Source organism: Monodelphis domestica, chromosome 2 (assembly GCF_027887165.1).
Source record: "Monodelphis domestica isolate mMonDom1 chromosome 2, mMonDom1.pri, whole genome shotgun sequence".
NCBI lineage: Eukaryota > Metazoa > Chordata > Mammalia > Didelphimorphia > Didelphidae > Monodelphis > Monodelphis domestica.
This window is the reverse complement of record NC_077228.1, coordinates 431,798,443-431,825,256: the sequence shown is the minus strand read 5'-3', so window position 1 is coordinate 431,825,256 and position 26,814 is coordinate 431,798,443. Positions and strand designations below refer to the sequence as shown.

The 26,814-nt window shown below is 33.5% G+C and overlaps 1 protein-coding gene across 9 annotated transcripts in view; it reads right to left on the bottom strand.

Annotated features, from left to right (window-relative positions):
- ESR1 (estrogen receptor 1) overlaps window positions 1–26,814 on the bottom strand; it is a 527,593-nt gene that overhangs the window by 167,943 nt on the left and 332,836 nt on the right. For all 9 annotated transcript variants that reach the window (XM_007484758.2, XM_007484760.3, XM_007484757.2 and 6 more), the window contains one exon: window positions 26,142–26,477. In XM_007484758.2, the coding sequence (XP_007484820.1) occupies window positions 26,142–26,477 (336 nt within the window). The remainder of the gene's footprint in view (window positions 1–26,141; window positions 26,478–26,814) is intronic.

Genomic DNA, 26,814 nt, shown 5'->3' with positions numbered 1-26,814 from the left:
GCTGGATCTAATGCTCCAATATATAACCTTCCATTACCCACAGTAATCTCCTTTGAGGGGATATAAAGAAGATTAGGATTTTTGGCAAATGAGCCAGCCTACCCCAGGAGAAGCGAAAGCAAGGGTAAGTCTAGGTTCTTGCCAGCAAACTCTGCAACGAGGAATTGGCTGCCCCACCACCTACTAACCTTCTCCCATATCCAATAAGTTCTGATGAGGTGGGAAGTTCAAAATGTTTATCCCTTACCCTGAAACAATACCCTTTTAAGACTATGGTTAAGATTATATGTTGCCTTCCTTTGAACTCCCAGAGAGTAAAAAGAAATTCCCATTATAGTTTTAGTGGATTTTTTATCTTGGTTTTCACATATTCTGTCCTCATACTTCAATGGACAACATTCACCTCATTTTCCTGCAACAATGTAAATAACACTGATACATTTCTGGTGGAACTGTGAACTAATCCAACAATTTTGGAGAGCAATCTGGAATTATACTCAAAAAATTGTAAAACTATGGATGCATTTTGACCCAGTAACAACACTATTAGGTTTTATTTCCTGAGACAATGAAGGAAAAAAAGAGAAGCAATTATATGATCTAAAATATTTATAGCAGCTCTTTTTTACAACGACAAATAACTGGAAACTGAAGGGATGCCCATCAATTGGAGAATGGCCAAACGAGTTATGGTATATGATTATGATGGAATAGTATTGTGCCATAATAAATGACAGACAAGATATTCACAAAAAATTCCCTGGAAAAACTTGTATGAAGTGTTGCAAAGGGAAGTGAGAATAATTAGAATATTGTATGCAATAACAATAATTATATATGATGATCAACTGCAAATGGCTTAATTATTATCAACAATTCAGGACAATGCAAGGGAGTCAATGCAAAAAGGAATATACTCTGGCATAGAAGAAACAGAATCTGAATGCAAATTGAAACATACCATTATTCACTTTTTTTCCACCATGAATTTTTCTCCAGGGTAAGTCATTTCACAACATAACAAGTAGATAAATATGTATTACATGATAATATATGTACAACTTATATTTTATTACCGACCTTCTTGGGGAGGGACAAGAATGGGAAGAAGTGAGAAAAGAATGACATAGATTTTTGGATACTGCCAATGTAAGAATTTATTTCTCTTGAAAAAGCATATTTATTATGATGCATTGCACATTTATAAACAAATAATGTATTATATCATTATGCTACATATTACAATATGTAATATATATAAAAATAATGCCCTTTGGCTAACAAACTTCTACTGTATTTTTACCCTCCCTGTATTATTCAATATCTGATCAGCCATCAAAGAATATATTATCAACAAGTCCCATAACCCATTCTCTCTTTCCTCTTCTTCTCAAACCTACCCTAACTATGCCCCAATGCCCCAATCCAACTCTTCTCCATCCTTCCACTGAGCCCTTTGGAACTCCCATCCTATACTTAACACACTTCCCTTTCTTTGATATTTCTTTTATGAAACCTGACTTGCCCAAATGATATCATATCTGTAGCCATACTCTGCTGACCTGGATGCACCTTCACTCCTACCCTTGACAGTAGTGGGGGGGAGGAAAGAAGGGGGCAATGATTTGGAATACTCCTTGATCCCCTCTGTCATTTCTAGACTCTTGCTTTGACACCTTTGATTAGCACACACTCTTCCTCTGAAGTTCACAATATCAAGATTTTTATACCTTATTCAAACCATGGTGGCTATTGTGTATTGGTCTTCAGGTCAATCTCCCTTTTAACAGATTTACTGCTTTCCTCTCCACTCCAATTCTTGTCTTTGGACTAGGAGACTTTTTCTTCCCTTCCCAAACTTAACCCTATAGTTGATTAATTCAACTCCATACTGTCAGCAACTAGCAAAAAATGGAAACAATCCTTACTTCCATGGACCTTTTAAGAAACATAATGGAAAGAAAAAAAATAGAAATAGATAGGAGATAGAGACCTGGTTTCATTGAAACTGGGACTTCTCTAATGTGGAAACATCCTCTACCAATGTAGTTCTATACTTCCTAAGTAATTTGTAGCCTTACAGAATTGCCTAGAGTACTGAAAAAGGTAAGAGCCCAGAGAAAGAAGGTTTGGAATAGCTTTTGAAATAGAGAATCAGTTGTGGAGAATATAAAGATTGCCTTGCTTCAATAGATCCCAACTGTAGATGAATAACATAGAAGGAAGAGAGGGTTGAGTAACAACACCTTGATTTTCATGACCTTAAGTTCTTCTCTGAAACAGAATCCCATAATTTAATGTTAAGATTTCTCAGTAATGTTGCTTATTTTAAAGTTATAAAATAGCAAAATTTCTGAAGAATTAAAGTTTTGGGTCACCCAAGAACAGTGAAAAGTACACAGTGGGTGTACCAGTCTACCAACAATAAAGAAATATATATTAAAAGTAGAATAAAACACATTATAAAAGAGACGTGTGATTGGAAAAGAAAATGGATGCAACCATAACCAATAAAGAGATCCAGGTTCTAATTGTATCCATTCATTGTCACAAGATTTAGAAAAAGGATCCTTTCACATCAAGTGGGCACAAAGGGAAGGAATTTGTGGGAAGACATGGAGAAGGATTGTATAACCTAGAAAAATATGGATTAGTTGCAATCTGTATTGTTGGAGCAAATACTCATATCCAGAAGATCATGGAATCTTCAAAACCTCAGAGTAATAAATAAAAGAAGAATTTTTAGAATTAATTTGAAAGTAAAAGAAGAAACATTAAAGTGAAGAATATCTTTTCAGCTTATTGCAAGTTTTACTCATGTCTTTCTTTCCAACAAGAAAATGGAAGTAGAAGTGATAACAATCACTTAGTGACTCAAAAGCCTTCTTTATTTTTCTAAAATAATTATTAAATTTTATATGTCTTCATATAAAAGGAATACAAATTCCTTTCTATGCATTTTCTCTATCACAATGCTTTTGCTGGAATTTATAAGCAGTAAAATTTATCACTAAAGCCAATGCTTCTGTATCATCTTTTTATCTGAGATGAACCCAGAAAATTAGCAGAGAGGGAGATATATAGAATAGAATTTGCAAGAAACATGACAGGAAGCATTATCCCAAATTTCTCTAGGACAGAAAGAGGTCAGTGGAAACATATATAAGCAGAAGTCATGAAACAGAAATGAGGTTCTGATCTGTATTTTATGGAGTCCTGGAATAACTTTTGCTCTTCTTTCCATTTTTCTTATAGTCAAACTGTCATAAATCTTATAAGAGTGAGTAACCAGTGACTAGTTTCACATGAAGAAGTATAAAGACCATGATGGGTGTGTCCCATAAAATATGGAATGTGAAATAATTAGAGGTCAAAATATTGGGAGTGATCTTTATCCTGGATCAGAGATGAGACTTGGAGACATAAGGAGAGAAGATCTAGAATTGCTAAGGTTACCATTAATCGAAAATTCTACTGGACTGTCAAGAAGACTTTCTCTCATCATTCTCTGCTTTCTCTAGGATATGATGGAATGTGAATATGCGCCACATCTTACTCTTTTCCATGAGCTCTATGTACATGTGCTTGGGAGTTTTCTCAAGCAAGTATGAAGATCTTAGATGACAAATGGGAGGATGTTTAGGAACATACCTCTGTATAAGCAGACTCCATCTATTGCCTTTCCATTGTAGGCAACATGCAATAAAATATGTGGTCAAAATATATTGTCTGTCTCTTTATATTCAGGGGGTCTTGAATGGTCAGAAGTGAGCCCAGATGGAATTGACTATAAGCTATAACTATAAGCTGTTTCAACCACAGATTTTATCTTTGACTATTTTGAGTAATATTGCACTTAATCCCCTAAATTAACGTTGGACTTGGCCAGTGTTGTAGTTAACCCAAACTATTTTATCAATACCATAGAACATGAGCATGACTGTGGGGGCCCAGTCTAGATGTTTGTATGTTGAGTGACCTCTCGTGGCCAGGTAATATACCACAGCCTCTAGAGAAGACTATCTCATCTATGAACTAAAAGACATGAATAAGGTCAATGATCCATGAAAGTTAGTAGACTACTACTTTAGTGAGCAACTTCATGTCCTACTCTTTTGGTCGGTAATTAATACAAATTCTGTCTTCCTGTAGATTTAAGGAAGGCAACAGTAGAGCCACATTAGTTAAGAAACAAAGGTGGGGGGAAAGAGGGGGCAACTAATGTGATCTATCTCTCTCTCTCTTCTCTCTCTCTCTCTCTCTTTCTCTCTCTCTCTCTCTCTCTCTCTCTCTCTCTCTCTCTCTCTCTCTCTCTCACTCTCTCTCTCTCTCTCAATGCAAAACCTAACCTCAGAGTTTCCTTTTCTTTAAGCACCATTGGTCAGAGGCAAATCAAAATTGTAGCAGATTTATGTTCTACAGCTGATGCAATGAAATTGTAGTACTGCCTACAAAGACTTTCCAACAAAGTTCTCTTAGATGTGTAATGATAAGGAATGTCTGATATGTTAATTGCCTAATAAATCACAGCATCTAAAACTTGGCGATTTTTATTTCTGAGGTAGTATGACCTGCTGGACAGAATGCTGAAGCCAAAATTAGGGTGCCAGATTCTATTCTTTATGCTGCTAAGTAGATTTATGGTCAGAATTTGTTCATTTGTATAAAGAAGTGAGCAATACCTCCTCTATTTCGTAGTTTTGTTAGGGAGATATTTTTTTTTTGAGAAATAATAAGGTATTCTTCCCAGTGAACAATTCTATCTATGCATAATCAAAGGCTTTCAGTGGATCTTTAGTGATATATATTACAGAATACAGTACGACCTTGTTTTATGCAAATGTAATATATGCAAATTCAGGTATACATGATTAAGAATAAAAAAATTAAAGGCAGAGAATGTGTAAAATTAACATTTTTAATCACACTCTAAATCTAAGCTCCAAACAGCAGAAATTCTTGAAGCAGTTTATCCAATCATGAGCATTCTCACTCCAAGAAATATTAGTGTGAGTCATTACAAAACATTCCCACATTAGTCTTTGTCCAAAGTTCTTGCTTGTTAAAAGTCATGTCTGTTTCAGAGCGGTATTTCTCTTTGTTTCATTAGTACTATTTGGTTTTTAAAGATTGCCCCCAAATTACAAAAGTAGTAATGCTCATAGCTCTGATAAATCTAAGAAAAGCTATAAAGTGCCTAAGTATATTTGCATAAGAAATCTTATTAAATAATAGAGCTCACTATTATAAATGATTTTCAACTTATACAAAGGATCTTGGAATGTATTTGGTCACCTAAAATGAGGTCCCATTGTGCAAACTCTTGATCAAACAATTAATCTCTTAAGGATCTCCACAATTTGCCTACTGTCTGTTTTACTCTGTTCCCTACCAACCAGACTAGACTACTAGCTAGTCACTCAAGGCATCTTTCCCTGCCACTCCTAACTTGATACCTAGAACTCCTTCCATATTTTGTCTGTTCTCTTTCAGATCCTACCCTTAAAATGAATCCTCCATAAAGGTCCCCAGATCCCACCAGCTAAAAGTAATCTTTTTCTACACATTTCCCTAGAGCAAAGTTCCCTTTGTCTGACAGTGCTAACTCCTCTAGATTGATGTCTCAGTATACCATTTGCACTTGTAGAATTTATGAATACTTATTAGGTTTGAGTTTGTAAGGATAGCACCCAGGTAGCTAAGTTCCATCAGAAACTTTGCTTGAAATTAATATACGCAGTCACCAGTTGGAAAGTGATGGTTATGACTTGGATTATGATCAAATATCTAAATTCGTCCACAGGCAGAGTAAAAAGAAATGGCATGGTTTTCTACAATTAAATTTTCTACACTTTTTGTAGAAAAAATTTCTACATAATTATGCTTTCTTCTTCATAAAAATATTTTTAAAACCTATGTATGTGTTAAAGAGTATCAATCAAATTTTAAAAGAAAGTATACATAGTTAGATATTAATGAAAATAAAGTTAGGTATAATTTCTCACTAGTCTTCAATTTTGATGCATTCTAATCCTTTTCTCTTTTTTTCTTCATGCTTTTTTAAAAAATTGTTTTTGTGTTCTATTAATATCAAGTTAACTCCCTCCCTACATGACAAAATAATATATGTATATGCAAAACTTATTTCTTACTTATATCTACTCACCAGTTCCTTCTGTGGAGACAGAAATACACAAGTCATTCTTCAAACAATGTTTCTGTTGCTGTCTATATTGTTCTCTTAGTTCTGCTCATTTCATTCTACATAATTTGATATAGGCCTTTCCATGTTTTTCCAAAATTAACCCACTTGTCATTTCTTATGGTACAGTTGTATTTCATCACCATCATATGCCTCAATTTGTTTGGCCATTCCCCCATAAATATTTTAGAATATATAGTTTCTTTTCCTTTTTCTCTGATCATCTTAGGAAAAAACTAATAGTGATACTATTGGGTCAAAAGGTATACACAGTTTTATAATTTGAACATTATTCCAAATTGCTTTACAAAATAGTTGGATGAGTTCACAGTTCCATCAACAATGTATTAGAGCCCATGTTTTTCTACATCCCCTCCAACATTTCTCATTTTGCCCTTTTACCAGTATGGTCAATCTGATAGGTACGAAATATCTCAGAATTGCATTGATTTTTATTTCTGTAATAAATAATAATTGAGAGCATTTTCATATGTAGCTTTGATTTATTTATCCAAAAAGTCTGTTCATATCTTTGGATCATTTATCAATTGGGAGTGCCTCATTCTTAAATATTTAATAAAGATCAATATATGCTTTAAATATGATTAATTGTCTATAAAATTTTATCCTAAATTACTACTTTCTTCTAATCTTGTCCACTTTGGTTTTATTTATACAAAAGTTTTCAATTTAATGTATTTAAAATTAGCCATCTTACATATCAATGCCACTGTCCTTTCCATAAATCTGATAAGTAATAAAGAGGTTCCACTTTCTTCTAATTTGTTTATATTTCCCTTTATGCCTATGTCATGCACCCATTTTGATTTTATCTTGGTAAATGGTGTTAGATTTTAGTCTATATCTCATTTCTGTCAAATTGCTTTCCAGTTTTCCCAACAATTCTTATTGAAGATTGAATTCTTATTCCAAAAACTTGGATTTTACTTTTGTCAAACACAAGGTTACTTTAATCTTTTACAAATTTGTATATGTCTATTCTGTTCTATTGATCTACTTTCTGATTTCTTAGCCAATACCAGATAGTTTTGATCATTATTGCTTTATAATATAGTTCAGAATCGAATACTGCTAAACCTCCATCCTTTTTTATTATCTCTTTTTTACTATCTCTTCATAGTAGACATTGTTGGTGACAGGAATGCTGATACTTATGTAGGTTTATTTATATCTTGCTACTTTGCTAAAATTACTGATAATTTCAACTAACTTTTAGTTTAATCTTCAAGATTTCCCATATATATCATCTTATCCTCTGTGAAAGGAAATAGTTTTATTACCTATTTTCTCATACAGATTCCTTCCATTTACTTTTCTTCTCTTATAGTTATCATTAGCATTACTAATACAATATTTAAGAATATTGGTGATAATGGGCATCCTTATTTCATTACTGATCTTATTGGGAAAACTCCTCACTTATTCCCATTACAAATAATGTTTGTTGATGGTTTTGGGTATATACTTCTTATTATAAGAAAAAACTTATTTATACCTTTGCTTTCGTGTTTTTAACAGAGATAAGTGTCAAATCTTGTCAAAAGCTTTTTCTTCTTCTGTTGATATGGTTTTGGTTAGCTTTTTGTTGATGTAATTAATTATTTTAATACTTTTCCTGATATTAAACCATCTCTGTATACCTGGAATAAATCTTGTTTGGTCATAAAATATAATCTTTGTGATATATTGTTGCCTCATGGCTAATTTTTTATTTAGGAGTTTTGTACCTATATCATTAATGATATTGGCCTATAACTTTCTTTCTGGTTTTTTCTCCAATGTTTAAGGTATCAGCACCATATTTGTTTCATAAAAAGTTTAGCAGGTCTCCTTCTTTACAAATTGTTCAAAATAATCCATTTAATATTGGCATTAGATGACCTTTAAATGTTTGGTAAAATTTACTTGTAAATCTATCTGGTCTTGATGCTTTTTTCCTTGGGAAGTTCATTTATTTCTTTTTTCTAAAATAGGTTTATTTAAATATTCTATTGGCTCCTCTGTCAGTCTAGACAATTTATATTTTATTAAGTATTCTTGCATTTACTTAAATTGTTAAGTTGGTTGGTATATAATCCCTTTATGCTTATAATGAAAGAAATTACAGAATTACAGTAGGTATGGCTGAGTCAGTGGTGGTAATTACTAAGTTCACCTCTTTTCATCACCATCAAGGAAAGGTGCCAAGGATATCAACTTCCCATTTTCCCCGCAAAATAAAAAAAATCCTCAGAGAAAATAATTTCAACGAAAAAGGAAGTTATTGAAAAGTCAATAAACTCTTGGAAGTCTTAATTCAATAAATGAACCTGACAGTAAATAAAAGTGAGGGGGTCTTTAGAAGAAAGGAACAATTCACTGGCAACAATCTACCCAGAATATAACTAAAAGCTTCTTTAGCAAACTCACTATATTTAATATAAGAAATGAAGGAAGATACAGAGATATAAAAATGGACATAACATCAATGAAAGAATAGGGGAAATGGTAGTATGAAACTTGACCACTTAGAAAGTAGTGAATTCTCTGAGGAACAAAATGATCCAGTTCATGGAATAAAAAAAGTTAAGGATATAAAACACAACACAACCAGGAGTTGAATTCCCTACAAATAAAGACAAAGAAAATAGAGAACAGAAATTGGTAAGACTACCTGAGAATTATTGGTCTCCCATAAAAATAACGTGAAGTTAAAATAGCATAAAAATCATATTCCAACAAGAGAAAAATTCCTAGAACTACTAAAAAATAGAAAACAAAGCAACAGAAATTTAGTAACCAAATCCAGAGTTTTAATGAGAGGGAGAGAATTATGTATAAGATTGGAACCTCATTGATCTTTAGCAATTAAAACCTCTCAAAGTTACAGAAAGGAATAAAATTTGTAACCAGCTATGCTACATGGAAAATTATAAGAGAAAATAGACTTTCTTTTTATAAAAATAAAAAAGGTTTTTTTGCACTAATAAAAATAATGTTGTTAAAAATGAAGATACTGACTAGGAAAAAAATCTTTATATTACAAATCTGTGACAATACCACATAAGTTACTAAGTTCACCTCTTTTCATCACCATCATATAATAATCATATAAAAATAATAATTATTCCATAAACAATGATGAATGTGAAAAATTCAAAGAAATATGAGAATTTTTATACGTAGCAGATCCAAAAGAACAATTACATCCTAACACAATTAACTTTTCTTTCTTCTTTTTATCAAATATTAAATCTGATTTCACCAGAATTCTCTGCAAATTGTCTGTCTGGTAAAAAATTAGCATATTCCTTCATGATACAGAATGGATTTTAAATATATACACAAAAAATTCATGATATCCTTATAAGTGTTAAAAAGGATGATATAACTAATCATAATCATGGTTAGCAGTTTTGGGGAATCAAATTTTATTTGGGGTTTATCTAGGTATTTGTTTATGCATGTTTACTGCATTAAAAACAATGTTTATTTTCAAAATATAGGAAACTTTTTGTAGTGTTATAGTGTAGTGTAAAGGATGGCTCAAAAGACATGGAATTAGTTTACTGGGTTCAAATCCTCACTCTGACGATTTTGATATTGAAAAATCACTCTTTTTATGTGAACCCTTCATTCTTATCTTATAAAAATAAGGCACTATACTGAAGATAGTATCTAAGTTTTCATTCAGCTCAAAGTCAGGCACGAAGCATTTATTAAACACCTACAATGTGCCAAACCCTGTGAATCTTATGCATCTCCTACCACTCATTTGTTTCAGTGACAGAGTATATCTAGGCACCCAATTATTTAAATCTTGCAAGAGAAATTATATTACTTCCTTCACTCTAGGAGTTTTCTAATAGTACATTGAAGAAACTTCAAGAGGAAAAAAAGGACCCAGAAGTCACCTTCCTCCATAAGCACTCCAAGGAATGCTAAAGCCCACTACTGAAAAGACATACCAGATATTTTAGATCCATACTCTTCAGAGCTGATCTTTTGCACACAAAAAAATGACAGATGTCAAGAGGGAAAGGTGGGCTTTAAATCCTTTTGTTAAGGGAGGGTTTTTGTCTTTTCCCTAATCTGAATCCTTGACCATTTTAGCTAACCCTTTGATTCTCCCCCTTCTCTCATCAGATGTGTGCCTAAAATTTCTGCAGCAAGTGCTTAGTTTCTCTGATAAACATTCCTTTGCAATACTTTAGCTCCCTTGCAATTCTGGCAACCTTTTGACAGAGGATGCTCACTAAAATAAGTGTAGTAAAAGTATCTCAGTTAAATTAGAGCAAAACTTGAAAAAAACTCATAGAATTTAAGAATTAAAAGGAAATGAAAGCTTTTTAGAACCTGAAGTGTTACTAAATTCACTTTATTATCACATCCTTCTTTCAGTATTATTTCATAAGGTATATTCTTACATGAACAAATTTTATTTATTTTTATAAAAGAGAATAAACCATGGACAGATACAGATATTATCAATGATTTCTGCTGGTATTGTCAGTTTTAATAATTCTGAACATTTTATCTGAATCAAATGCCTTCAATCCAAGGAATTACATAAACCATCTGGCTAAAGAGGATCCCCAAATTCTATACGCAGCTCAGAAAGCACTGTCTCCAATTGCATTGCTGTTGTTTCCTTGCAATGGCATCAATCAGCTCATTCTGTTCTTTCCACATTTTGGTGGTCTACCTCATCACAAAAAAATTAGCAAAATGAGGTGATATGCACATACTTTTACTCTTGCTAATAGGTCAAAGTAAATCTCTGAGAGGGCATTCCCATCTCTCCATTTCTTCTCCTCCACAAAACAGCATTTTGTTTCATTTACATTAGTCAATTTGACATCACTTTTCATGCTCTGCAATAATAGGTCCTTGTGATCTGAAGTAGTCTTCTGCATAGAATGAGGACTGATTTAAGGAGACAATAATTTAACATTCATAACAGCCTGGATTCATGTAAGCAGTGAGATCTTTATTTGTAAGAAAATGTAAGTGCTTCTCTCCACAAAATGGAGGACTCTCAATCTTTTTCAGAGCACTTCAGGGACTCCTGGTAGTGTATAAGAACTTCATTTTTTAAAATTATAAAATTCACCTTCCATTATCAGTGTCATTTGCACAGAACAGTCTCTATCTGAAGAACTACTACTATATTTGGGTATATCAGTAGGGATCTAACATCTTTGAGTACATGCTAAAGGCCATGGAGTACTATCACAGAAGATAAGAAACAGATTGGATAAAACTGGCCTCTTTGGCACCTCAGTCCTCTGAGGCCTCCCAGATTGTGGGAGGCTTCTACCAGAATGGGTAGAAAACAGTGACTTTAGTCTTCTATTGCAATATAATGCCCCCCACCTCTAATACTGAATAACCTATGAATAAAGCAGGATAGATCCTGGGTCCTCTGCAAGACTCCAAAATGGCATAGCAGAAAAATTCTTGGACTGGGAATCAAGACCCCCAACTTTTGAGTCCCAGTTCTATTACTAATTCTCAGTGTGACCCTGGACAAATCATTTCTCTGGCTCTCATTTAACCTTATAAAAAGGAAGCCTGACTATGTGGTCCCTAAGATGCATTTCAATTTCAATTTTCTTCAACTATAACTTTTTGGAAAAATATATTTTTATTGAAATCTTTTATTTTTACATGATTTAGATTTCCTTCATATTCCTAACTGTTTCTTCCAAAGAAAGTTATCCTTTAACATAGATTTTGTTTTTAAAGAAGAAAAAAATTCAGGCAAATCAATTAATATATTGGAAAAATATAATAAAATATTCAATGTTTCATATCCACATACCCCACCCTCCTATGCACATGTACACACATACATGTGCACACACAAAAAGGAGCATGGGGAGAGTTATATGTTTATGAGTACTAGTCACCTGGGTAAGAACTCTAATAAAGATCTCTAGGGTTCAAGCAGAGCCCCTGGGAGATTGCAAACTTACCTGATTCTGGTTTCTGTTCAGCTTGGGAGTTAACCCTGCTCTGTAAAATACTTGGTATCAGATTTGGGCTCTCCAAGGGAATCTCCTATATAGAGCTATTACTACCCTTCTATCCCTCCTCAGGGTGTTCTCTCTCCCCATATTGGGTATTCCAAAAGCTTCCTGAAAGGAAAGGAAAGGAAAGGCCCATAGGCAGTCAATTAAGTTACTTAATGCCATTGGGCTTAGGTTCATAGATGATGGAACTGCCTGAGATGACCTTTGAAGACCCTTCCAATTGTAATATTCTTCAATTCCCATAGCATGAGACTGCCCTGAAGTGAGTGCAAAATGTAATAGGAAGTGAATAAAGAATAAAGAAAAATTAGTAATTGAAGAAGAAAATAGAAAAGTGTGTTTATTTGTAGGAGAATGTGGACTGTGCCAGATGTTCCTAACAGTGAAGAGTTTGTAAGCTTTGAAAAGGACTGAGTGCTCTTTCACTAAGGTTAGTAAATGAAATTATTAAAATGATGAAATGAAGCAGAATTTTCAATACACATACAGTTTTTCTCAACATAGAAGAAATGAAGTTGTCCCCTTGTGAGTTTCATCCCTGATGGAATGGTTCATATACTTGGGAGAACTTCAAATGGCAATTGGAAGACTATTTTGGTAAGCAATTCCTCACAATGGCACTATGTGTTATCTGGAGGATCTCACCTTGTGCAAATTCACTACTTCTGAAGCCCAAATAGAGACACAGGTGGTGACAAGACAAGATGACCCATCAAAATCACCATTGGTAGTGAACTCTGGATCTCAGGGCAATAGCACCTTTTGACAGTATGCCACTGACTTAAGTGATAGTTAAACAAGAATTCTCTCACTAATGTTAAAGAGCTATTTTCAGTGTGTTTGTCAATTTTAAATTTTGGCTTCATAAAATTCAAAAATAAACCCACAATTTAAAAAAATTCAGAAGATGAAAGTTAGACTTTTTTGCATAGAATAATTAAAAAAACAATGGATTATGCTCAATAAAGTTTAGATATGGACTATTTTTCAAATACTCTTTGAGAATCAATACAGTACCTTGTGGAGTGGAAGTATTTAAATTTTTTAAATTTGAATGGTAATAATAGTTATATTCAGAAGTCTCTTAAAGATTTATAAGATACTTTACATGTTATCTCACTTGGTTCTCATAATATTCCCATGGATCACCCTTATTCTGCATATGAGAAATTTGAGGCTTAAAGATACTAAATGACTTATCTATGGTGTCTTAGGGTAAGATTGAGACCCAGGTCTTTGTAATGCTGAATCCAGTGCTCTATCAACTATATCACACTGCCAAATGAATTGAATTGAATTCAAATCCATTTTTTTTCTGAGAAAAAATCAATACCAAGGCAATGTGATATAGTGTAGCTGTTGTTCAATCATTGTCGTCTGATTCTTCATGACCATGTTTCCATGGCATTTTCTTGACAAAGATACTGGAGTGGTTTGCTATTTACTACAAATTAAGGCAAAATAAGGCTAAATGATTTGCCTGAAGTGTCTGAGCCCAGAGATGAACTCAAGTTTTCCTGACACCAAGCTTCTTGCTATATCCACTGAGCCACCTAGTTGCCTCCTAGGCAAACAGAGGTAAAGTGACTTACCCACAGTGAGACAGTTAGTCAGTATGTGAGGCTGGCTTTTAATTCAGGTCTTCCTGACTCTAGGCTCAGTGCTCTATCTATTGAACTTGCTAGCTACCCCAGCAGTAAAAAGAGTGAGCCTTAAGTCAGAAACACCTCTGACCAAATACTGTTTCTGATACATACTAGCTATATAACCAGGGGCAAGTCATAATAGCCTCTCATTGTCCTCAGCATCATAGATGGTAATTTGCAGACTTCTTTCCTCTCTGTATAGGAGGAAGGATTTTCCATACTAGTAATTTCCTAGGGATGTGAAATTATATAACTGTAAATAGTGAGTAGTTTATAGTATAAGTGTTCATAGTCTACTAGAATATTCAATCCAAAACATTCTATTTCCCAAATAATTCAGATAAGAGGATTTTAGTATATCTCAGGTAAAACAATGATTATCATTCCCTGGATGCTGGTCTTTTTCTCTATGTTTTACTAATTTAAATCAAACATTCTGATCATAAATATTTTAAATACATCAAAAAATTTAAATATTCTAATACAGACAAAATCTAGGTTTAATGCCAACTCAGAAAACTGGAAAAAGTTAAGAAACTCCAAATTTTATATTTAGAGTAGAATCAAGAAACATGACAAAGGAAATGTAAGAAAGTACAAATTGTTGATTTGAGGGAAAGTAAAAAATACAAATATCAAATAAGCATAAAATCACAGTGTCTTCATGGGTTCTTAATAAATGTTGTTGAATTGCTAAGTGCAATCTTCCTCTTGTAAAGGATCAGCCTCCCAAGAGCCAACTTTGGCAATGATGATCCCATACCAAATTTTGTGGAAAGCGTAGGGTGGTTGGTGTTCGTGTGTGTGTGTGTGTGTGTGTGTGTGTGTGTGTGTGTGTGTGTGTATGCATGGAAATTCCTTTAGAGTAGAGATTGTTGCATTCTTTGTACTTGTACCCTTAACACTAGCGCAGTGCTTAAGCACACTGTGTTAATGTATCTTAATTATTGTTGATTTATTACTTCTGAGGGGGCAAAGAGGTTAAGAAATGAAACTCATGGAGTAAAAATTGTCAATCAATAAACATTTACAAAGTACCTACTATGTACCAAGTACTCTGCTAAGCACTAGGCATAGAAAGAAAAAAGCAATCTCCCCCCCTCTAGCAGTTCTCAACATAATAGGGGAGACATTATTCAACACACTTTATATAATAAACATGCTACATACAAAATAAATTTGAGATAATCAAGGCATTAGAATTTGGGAAAGGCTTCCTGTAGAAAGTGAAATTTTAGCTAGGACTTAAAAGAAGCCTGAGATACTCCTATTTTTCAGTCTAAAGCTTTTTTTTCTTTCTTTCACAAAGTTCAATAGTAAAATTGGCTATTATTTAATTCCTAGCTTTTTATCATGTGAATTTCTAGACATAACACAAACTTTTTATGCTTCTATTTCTTCATTTATGCATGATAATAATTACTACAATTCACCTACAAAGTGGATAAATAAGGCTTTAGCCCTGAAAATGTTTCCTACTCTTTCTCTGAAAGGTTCTCTCTGAATAAAAGGGGTCATTATCACTATTGTTTACATTTCCACTGTCAATTATGGGTTTTATAGTATATAGCTTACTGTTCCTTCAAACTACAGTAGCACTTTTCATCAATTTAAATTTGTCCTTAAATAACAATCTTGTTTTTTTCATGCACCTTAAATAATTTTTATACATTACTTATTAGTGTAATTTTTCAGACCATAAGTTTAAACATTCATGCCACTTATCAAAACAGCCATGTATATTCTAAATTTGAAGTTAGTTGTCTGAGAACATAATAATCATTTCCCAGTATATAATTTGTACTGACTATTACAGAATCTCGATAAATGACCTGTTATTTAGGAGGCAAAATAATTAAAGATTTGAAACAGAAGTGGCTAATTTATTTGCCAGGAACCTCATGCTTTAACATCAAGCTGTTAAATGCCAATTTGATTAAAATTATTTGAGCTATACATACTTAATTCTTCATTTAAAACCTTTTTTACTTAATGTTAATGGAGTTTTTTAATATCCAGACTCAGAACCAAAGGCAAGAACAATGATTGGAAGGTATTCTTAGAAGTATATGATCTGTATTTCATGTCATGTCTCTGAAAGTACACAAAAAACAAATATGGGGTCAGCATCTGAGAAAAATAGATTATGATTGCCTCCCACTTCCTGCCTCTCTCTGTACAAGGATAACAAGGACCAACATGTGGAATGCATTCTTCAGAAAATTTCTCATCAATAACTCAAGGTCTTATAGAAGGGACATCTTGGAATTCATAGCACTTACCTCCTAGATTAAAAACACGCATTTCAAATACCCAGAAAAATCTGAAGCAAGCATCTTGACCAAATAACTGCATTTTAAGTTCATGGAGCACACATGGTTTTAATTCCCTTCACAGAGAAGATATAAGCTGCTATTTCCCCCCTTTATTCATTTGTATTTAACACAATTATAATGATCAAATTTTTATTATCTCCCTTCCTGAGAATAATATTTTACTTCTACAATTCTATAGATATTTTACCTTATCTGATTTCTGGGTATGTGACACCAAATTACTGTGTTCCATTCCCATTATCTTTCATTTGTTCCCTCCCCAAGAAAAGAATCAATGAAGGGATTTCCTAAACCAGATGATGCTTGGGAATTATTCTTATTCTGCATATGTAGACTTTCGACACTGAAAATGCTGCGATGTTTAATGAGTTTTAAATGTCAATACTTCACCAAAGCATTTTCCTCAAATAATTAAAAGATTATCATTCTATAGTTATTAGGCCAGCCTCCCTTCCCCCATCCCCCCCACACACATTGCCATATGACAAAGTTACACTCTGTAATAATTCTAAATATCATCATTTGCTATTTCAGTATTACATTAGTACAGAAAAATGGATTATTATCATCAGTCATCATGAGCAACAAACTTTTTTACTAAGTGCTCACTGCTTCTCCCCGGAGCTCTATGGATAGTAGGTATCTGAAAACCCAGTAAGAAATTCTACTCAGAGCACCCGTCTCCCTTTTATTTTGAAAATTAGACCACAATGAATCTCATTTGTCCTGATTCAATCAGGCATCATTTGCCTCAAGTATTTTTAAATACTTTCTTGAATGTTAGCAGATCAAGCCAGTTGCTCATAAGGGAAGATAGTTTCAAAGAGAAGTCCCCATTAAAAGTTCACCAAACTGCAGGGAAGAGCTTAGTAACCAAGGCAACTGGATTGAAACATTTAGATTCCCTGGAACCAAGGGTTCCTAACCAGGAACACTTAATTCATTCACTCATCCCAAAGCTGATGAACAGAACACTAGGCAGCATGCGGTGACCTTAGGTGAGATTAAAAAACAAAACACTCTAAACATAAACAACCCAAAGGCTGCATCTCCTTCCCGTGAACATTTCAAAACCTTCGTGAAGTTCCACCTTTGTGCCTGACCTATGCTATTTTTCCAATCAGACTCGGTAGTGTGTCTACCTACTGATAACTTTCCTTTCCAGCTGTGGATGGCCTGAAGGTATTTTTTTTTACTTTAGTCAAGTAAAACATTGTTTTTGGGAGAAGGAAACAATATTTCCATTGTATATTTTGCATAGCCATAACTGGGAAATGATGCAGTTGGGGCGAGCACCAAGAAGTCTGAACAGGAGATTTTGTACCTTCAGCTGAAGGGGGAGACCACCCAGTGGTGTGGAAACAGTGACTCCAGGACACTAATGTGAGGCAAATGCTATGTTTCTGACCATGGATCAGGGAAGGGAGTCATACTATGCTGATCTCTAATAGCTTTATATTTTAACTGATATTCTTGCCAACCAGGTACTAAGCTCTCCTGTTTTTATGCTGCATACAACGAGGGTTGTTGGTGCCCTCTACCTCACCATAGTAATAGCTGCTTTGAATTTAGTCAAGACTCTTCCTCTTTCTAGGACCCAGTTGCCTCAGATGTAGAAAGAGAGCTTTGGATTCATAAAGTCCATTTTAATCTCGTGATCTGTACTACAATTTTACTTCCCCTGTTTTTTCTTCAGTGATTAGCCTGATGTAGCCTGGAATGTTCACTTGATACAACAGCTGCTACATTTTCACCCTACCTAGAAAGATACTTGAAATGGCATTTTGGCAGTTGTGTCCTTCAAGTGCTTCTGACAGTAATTATAAATGTGGATCAATTTTTATAGACTAATCAAGGATAACCTGAAATTGAGCCTACCACATAAACCCATCCAATTTATTAATGGAACTCTTCAGTTTAAATCCTCCTATCCTTGAGAGAAAAGGTGGCAACATAGTTCTGTTACAAATTAAATTTGAATCATTTTGTGAGTTTTCTCCAAGAATATTATATCAGCTCTGCCTATCTATCTATCTATCTATCTATCTATCTATCTATCTATCTATCTATCTATCTATCTGTCTGTCTATCTGTCTATCTTCTATTATATGGAGTGGTATTGCCGGGGAGGGAGGAGAGGAAAAGGGAAGGAAGTTTTCCCCCTGTCTTCTGATTCATTTATATTTTCCAAATACAAAGTTCTAACCAGGAGCTCACTGTTCCCAAATGCTCCCTCATACTTCCCTGCTTTTGATCTCATTAACTATGTTAGTGATTTCTTCTCTCTGAACCTTACTCCATAAAAATGATAACTTCCAGTCACCCCATAATATCATAATGTCTTGTAAAATGATTGCAACTTAAATTTAACCTAGCTAATTCTAAGTCATTGAGGTAAATAACCTCTGTTGAGGTTTCTTAGTACTTGTGTATGTTATATTATTAAGTAAATTCAAAAAACTTTAGTGGGATAGGAGAGCAGATTATTCAGTTTACCAGAGGCTTATTCAATGAAAAACAATTTGCCAAAGGATTCCTTTAAATAGAAATATTTTATGTATTTTTGAATTATGTGGTATGCAACTTCTTTAATTTATAGATTTTTAGGAACATATATTATGTAACATGTCATTTCCATTACTAGGGGATTTTTCTAATGACTAAGAACCTACAGAAAATATAGACTTTCCTGTTTCAGATCCATTGTCAATTCAGCTTTCTCAGATGCTAAGGAAAATGCTTGTCCACTCTTAAGTCAGTCTCAGACATAAGATAATTTGAAGCCAAAGTAGCATGAGTCAATTTCCTAAGGGAGGCAGGAGTTGGGACAAGCCTTAAGTGAAGTATAGGAATTATTTAGGCAAAGGAGGAGGAGATAGAAAAAAATCTAAACTCCTTGAGGTCAGGGACTATTTAATTTTTTGTTCTGCATCCAAAATTCCTAGTATAATGCCTGAAATATTGATAGTGCTTATTAAATGCTTATTAAATGTAATTAAATTGATTTCATTCCAAATACAGGAGTAAAACATGAGTAAAAAAATAAGAATAAAAATGGTTTGGATGTATGTGTGATTAGGAAAGAGCAAGGACACTAGTATGACCAGAAGGAACTATTTGTATTGGGGAATAATAAAAACATTATGGTCAGAAAGACTGAAGCAAAGGTACACTTAGTGTGGCATCTTAAATCTTAGTCTGAGAGGTTAATACTTGAGAGTAAGATCCTACTACTTGTCTTGCATCAACAATGAGAGACTATCATGCTGAAAAGTGGCCTATGAAACATGTGATGATGAAAGATGAATCTGGAAATAATTTGCCAGATGAATTGGAAAGGAGAGGAACTATAGTATAGATAGAGCACTGCTAAAGTAGGAAAATATGGAGTGCAGAATCAGGGCAAAAAGGGACTTTAGAAACCAAATAGTCCAACTACCTGATTTTACAAATATGAAAACTGAGTCCCAGAAAGGAACCACAACTTATTGATGGTCACAAAAAGAAAAAGAGAGCCAAAAGGTACATGCAAGTCCCTAGATTCCAAATCCAGTATTTCTTCTATAATATTATATACTGTAACTCACTAATTTCAAGGCAGGTGAAAATAAAGGTGATATTAGTCAGTTAATAAGCATTTATTAAGTATCTTCTAAATGCTAGGCACTGTGCTAAGTAGTGGTAGTAAGAATGAAGAGTAAGGGACAAAGCTAGAAAATTTTCAAAGAATTCACAGGAGGACTTAATGACTATATTTAAGGTCAAAGGAGAATGAAGCAATCTTTATGACTCCTAAGCTCCAAGGATGAAAAAAATCATGAAGGCATTACAGCAACAGGCAAACTTGGCTGGAAAAGCTGGTTTGGGGAATGAGGAGATATTTTAAATATTTTGAACTAAAAGTAATATTGTAATAGCCAATCAGTGATGTGCATCTCTAATTCAAAAATGAAAGGCTTAAACTTAGTTGAGCATTTACTCCTGAAGAAATAAATAAGGAGAGAGAGAAATGGAAAATCAGTAATATAGGAGTAATAATTTCTACACTGAGACTGTATTAATTCTTCAAAAGATCATTTAATTTCTTGAGAAGTTAAGTTAAACCTATGGATCTCTTTTTAGAATAATATTTTAAATTAAAAATTATTTATAAATATAAATTATTTTAAATGCAGAGGATTAAAAAGGAAACCAATGACATAAAATGCAGTCTCTCCCTCTCTCTGTCCCTGTTTTTGTCTATCTATATGTACAAATATACATACATATTCATATACAAGCATATATTATAAGTATGTATAAAACAAGTTCACCAACTCTGGTTAAGAAGGAGAATAGCTCAGGGTCAATGGCCAAGTATTAGAGGTAGCTTGCAGCAAGAAGGTAGGAGGAAGAGGAAAAGGAAGACTATTAAGACTTACCAGTTCTTTGGTCATATTAAAGCTAACATGCATTTTGTGAGTGATGATGTTCTCCAATGACATTTCATATAGTGTCTATTATGTATGATACATATAAATTGATGAGCCTTAATTTAATTTTTATAATTAGCCAAAATTTGTGTCAATAAGCAGCACTATACATGGCAATGCAGAAGTAGTCATTCCACATTCTTTGTAACTTATAAAGAAAACTAAAACATAAAGGAAAAGAAAAGCTTTCAAATATATAGCATTTCACTTTTCATTTCTGATTTCAAGACCAGGAAGAAGACACATGAAATGATGGGTACTACTACCTCACAAAATGCTCTTAACAGGTAGCCAAGTTTGGAAGGTCAACTAGAGAAAATGGCCTAAAGAAAATGCTCCTGGAACTTAAAATAATTTTTTTTGCAAAATATTTATCTTCTATGTTCATGAAATTGTTAAAGTTCTACACATTGTGAATGATCTATAAGCTTCAAAGCAAGTAGCACAATGTATTTTTTTTTTCAGAAAAGAAAACTACCTAGGAGTGAATCATTAGCTAAACTTGTACTAGATGACCTCCAAACTCCTTTAGATTAAAAAATCCTCCAAACTGCCTTTTTTCATGTCCCTTGAAATGTAAAACTTAGAAACATTACTCATGATACCAAGGAATTAAGTCCACAAGAATATCCTGATTTATTAGAATGCCTTATTAAGGTCCAAGTTACCTTTCTTAAACATCCAAGAGATTAAAGTAGTACCAAGGCCAGTCAAAAATGTATCAGATCTTTGGATTTTAACAAAATGAAACTTTCAAAAATATTCACCCAATTTATATTCTCCATCAATCCAATCATCAATCAACTAAACATTTTATCAAAAGGCAATGTTCCATATCAAATATTATGCTAAACACAAGGGTTATAAAGACAAAAATGAAGGTCTCTGTTTTCAAGGAGCTTCTTGATTCTCCTTCAAAGAGATTCTTTGGCAAGTCAGTCTGTATACAATGACCCCATATTGATGTATAAAATAAATGTCAAGTAATACTGGATGGAGAGAAACTCAGAGAAGGCGGAGGAGTAGGGCAAGAAAGGACTCTTGAAAGAGGTGCCATTTGGTCCGAGTTATAAAGGAAACTAGGAAATCTAAGAGGTAGAGGTGGGAAGCTAGCATATTCCAAGCATCAAAGGCAGCTTGAACAGTCATGAAGAGGCAAGGCAAAAATTCCAGTGTGAAACAAGACCAACCTGACTGAACCAACAGAAGTGTAAAGAGGAATAATATGTAACAAGATGCAGATTGTGAAAGTCTTTAAATACAAAGGATGGGAGGGTGAATTTGATTCTAGAGGAAATTTATTGAGCAGAGGAGTAATATGATCGAGTCAGAGGTCAGAATATATACATTTAGAATAATCTTTGTTTCCTGTATGATTTCACTGCCATTCATACAATTCAGAGATTTCTCTGTGTGTTTCACCATATTCCAAGAAGTAGACTGCCCAAGTTTACCTTATTTATAGGTTGGAGTAAATATTATTTATCATGTTGAGAATTATTTGGGCTAATGATCCCACTTATTAGCACAGAAGATCATATTTTTGATACACTGGAATTTTCAGTTTAAGACAGAGCTATGGCTTTAAGTGGATACAGATGACATTCAGGCAGAAATATGTTTTCAGAATTTTGCCTTTGTAAATTCTTCTCAAAAAATTGTAAGCCAAATTTAAATCTTTTTTTCCTGTCTCAGAAAACTTTGTTGCTTTGCCTTTTTAAGTCCATTGCCTTTTTAAGTCCATTGATATTTTTATTTTCTGCATGGTTAGACAAGTATACTCCTGATTTTTAATTCCTTTGATCATAAAATCTCATAAAAATACATTTCATTTGGGTTTGTTTAAAATTCAGATTACAAGATACATTTTGCTCCAAAGTTAAAAGAATTGTTGGGTCTTTGAAAAAGGCAATTAAGTCGCAAACCAATGACCTTAGTATATTAGTATAAATTTGTTTAGTTATACAGATAAGAGAGGGTAGAACATTTTTCAGCTCCAATTAATACATTCTCCATTTCCAGGTTGAGATGTCTACATATGACATCTATGATTATCAACAAGAGATGAGCTTTCCATCAACTCTTTTAAATGCTCTTCAAATTTGCCTTTTTTCTTTAGAAAATAATGATGCCTATTCATTTAAAAAGACATGAGAAAACAATGTATTCAGTTCTTTAAATTAGTCCAGAGTGCCTTAGAAAAGGGGAGACTCTGCTAATGGATCAAAAGGCAATATTTTAAGAGCCAGCAGTCATTCCTGTTTATAGATGGAGGAAAAGAACATTTAGTATTATTGATACCAATTTACACCTCAAATTGGGAAGAAAAATAACTTCAGATGCAAAGGGAAGCAAAGGCTACCATAAAACCACTTTGGATACCTTTAGTCTCCTAGATTCATTGCACATAAGAGAGCTTAGAAATATGGAAACACCAAACATCCACTTTGAAGTGGCCTAACCCTAGAGGTCAATATTTAGAAAATCCAAGTTTCCTTTACAGAGATGTGGCAATTATCTTTAAAAGATATCTCTAAAGTTGCAGCCCATCATGTCTTTAAAACTGACTATAGGCACAGATCACTAGAAGGAACAACAGTCTGCATACCACAGAGAGCAACCAAGCTTGACTTCTTTTCCCTTTACCTTCTTTCTATACAATATAGATTATTGCAAATATTTTTAAAAAGAAAAGAAAAAGCAGTAAATGTAGCATGTAGAGCTAGAAATAAAAAGGCCCTAAATTTTCACTCTGTCCTCAGCTGGATTAAACATGTGAAGATCAGCCTTTTTGCTTAATGCTCTCAAGTGGGACTATAAGAATTTCAAGGGTGTTACACAAGCGTATTATTTATGGAAAGGTTTAAATGGACCTGCAACAAGAAGTGAGGTTTGGATTATTTGGTGATGACTTTTCAAGATCATTTCAAGAGTTCTCATTCTATTATATAATTTTGAATTTTATCATTTAAAAGACTTTTTGTCAATATTTTGTGCTAAAGGTCACAGTGTTACTGAAGTAGTGCTTTCTATTTACAAATGCTCTAAAAACCATTAGTGTTTATCAGTCAATTAAGATTTATTGGATGTCTATAGTATGCCAAACACTGCACTAAGCAATGGGAATACAAAGAAAGAAAAAAATGAAGAAAGACTCAATCCCTGATCTCAAGGAGCTCATAGTCCAATGTATACAACACACAGAGTTGCAATCAAATATATATACAGAATAAACTGGAGATAATGTCAGAGGAAAGGCAATAAGATTAAGTAAAATTGGGAAAGGCTTTTTGTAGAAGTTTTTGCTAAAATTTAAAGGAAGCCAAGAGGCTAAGAGGAAGAGAGATAATTCCAACAAGGGGGGACAGCCAGTGAAAATACTGAGTCAGGAGATGGAATATTGTGCTCAAGGAACAAGGATGTGGTGAGGAGTAAAATGTAATAAGATTGGGAAGGTAGGAAAGGTCCAAGTCTTACAAAAGGCTTCAAAAGCCAAAGAGAGGAAATTATATTTGATCCTAGAGGTAATAGGGAGTCACAGGTATTTATTTAATAAAGGTATAATATTGTCAGACCTTTGTCTTAGAAAGATCAATTTGACAGTGGAATAGAAGATTGATCAGAATGGGGAGAAACTTGAAGAAAGAAGACAAACCAGAAAGCTATTGCAATAGTCTAGGCAGGACATGGCAACAGCCTGTCCCAGGGGGTAGTGACAGCATCGGAGAAGAAAAAGAATAATACACGGGAAATGTTACAAAGATAGAAATAATAGATTACAACTGATTGTGTATAGTGGAGAGAGGAGGCTATTAAGCTGAATATATGTTTCCAAAGTCTTAATGTCTATTGCAAGGAAGAACAACTAGACAATTAATGAAATGGCACTTTAGTTATAGAAGTATGGTGAAGAAATACCATATCTTAGCCTAAGACCTTATTCCCTGTCAATATGAAAATGTATTAACTGAAGCTTGGTTCCAGCCAGATAAGATATATGAAATTCAAACACATTTGTTGAATTTCAAATGCATTATTATTCAGTGATAGACAAAGCTAACAAGGAAATAGAAGCTAAACAAACAGCATTAACACTAAAAATTAGATAAGACCATCATTAAGGAATTTGCTTCTTGTATCTTCCTCATAATCTGTTATGTATTTTACATTAATCTGTATTTACTAGTTCAACTAATTAGGACATGATGCTAATCAGTACAAATTCAATAATTTGATTCCCAAATGGGCCAGATGCTTTCTGTTTCATAGCTACAGACTACATTTAACCCTAGTCATCTTATAAATGATTCTATTGGTCATTTATTGATACCAAATTGAAAGTGACATGGAAGTGAGAAGAACTAATGGAAAGTGTGTAGTTAAATTAATAAAAACCAATACTAAAAACAATAATAATAAAATAAGCCATTAAGTATATGCTATTTAGAATGTGTCATGACACATTGATTACATATTCAGAGGATAATTTGTTTTACTTATGAGCATATGGATAATAAATATGATATTTTCTAAATATAGTAAAACTATATTTAGCAGAAAAATATTACTGTAGATCAAGTATAGAACTACATGGACTTTTGAGTTTGTACAATATAAAAATTCATTTTACTTAGACAGTAACTTCTTATCAGATAAGAAAAGCAAAAAAAAATAGCATTTTTCACCAGCGATTTACTGTGTAACCTCAGAAAACAAAAGTTTCACTTCTTTTTGTCTTGACCTGTATCATATCATGAATGTAAATTTATGTATGGAATGAATGAATGTGAATTCAGGAAAGGGAATAGTACAAAGATCTACAATAAAACTTGCTTCTCACGGTCAGCACAACAATTTTGACAGAAATGGACCAATGATGTAGCCAAAGAGTACAATTCATCCTTCATTTCTATTTTCTGAAAATCTATCTATCTGTAAATTCCTTGAGGGCAAGGATCCTTCTTATACTTGTCATGCATATCACAATTTGCCACAAGCTTAAGCAATATTGGACAAAAATTAAACATCAGTAAAAACATTATTGACATAATCCTCTATTAGGATCTTATTCATTCACTGACAATGGCAACATGTGAAACTTTTAAAAAGGCAGTAGGATTTGATAGTAATGGAATTGCTTTAATAATAATATTGAACATGAAGATTTTCATAGCTCATTGATTTTTAAAAATTCTTGGCAGTATCCTCTTCCATTATTTTCAGTGAATTTATTAGAAGAGTTTTATTTTCTCATCACTTTAAAATCTGTGCCTAATTTTCAAGGAAATTCTGGCACATTAGGAGAAACATGTATCTGCCAATATAAATTATTTTGGAGATCATCTGGAAATTTAAAAAAGTTATTGTTTTCACAGATTCTCCCAGCAAGTATCCAGCTATATGCAAAAAAAATTGTGCTTACAACAAAGGTTCAGACTTGACATCCTTACCTGGCACTCTCTTTGCCCAGTTGATCATGTGAACAAGCTCCCTGTCTGCAAGGTTGGTCAATAAAGTCATCATTGAAGCTTCACTGAAAGGTCTATTTGGATCATATTCAGAATAGAGTATTGGTGGCTCAGCTTCCAGCAAGGCGCTAACCATTTGTTCAGCTGTCAGGGACAAGGCTGGACTGTTCTTCTTGGTATGTTTAATCAAGAGAGGACTTGGCCAAAGGGTAGAAGCTCTCATGTCAGTCGAGGGACCTGCTTCATTTCTTCCATCCTGATCATCTCTTTGGCGTTTATGTTTCAACATACGCCCCCCTCGGCGATCCTTCCGGATTCCTGGAAGGGTAAAAACAAACTAGTTTGTTTCCTATGCTTCAATTTACACTTCTAAACTGAAATTCCCACTGTGTGTCTATTTGTTTTTATCTTTTTTTCTGTAATGGACACTAGAAAGAACATTTTAAATGTTATATGGATTGATTATCAATTATTCCCAGGAAATAACTAAATTTTAAAATACCACCTCTGTACTAAGCATTTTTTTTAAAAAAAGAGATAGGCTTCTCTTTGGATAAAACACTCATTTTACTTTCAAAGCGAACCATTTTGTAAAAGTGACAAAGGTAAAATGAATTGCCCAAAGTGTCTACTAACTCTATCTTACGGAACACAG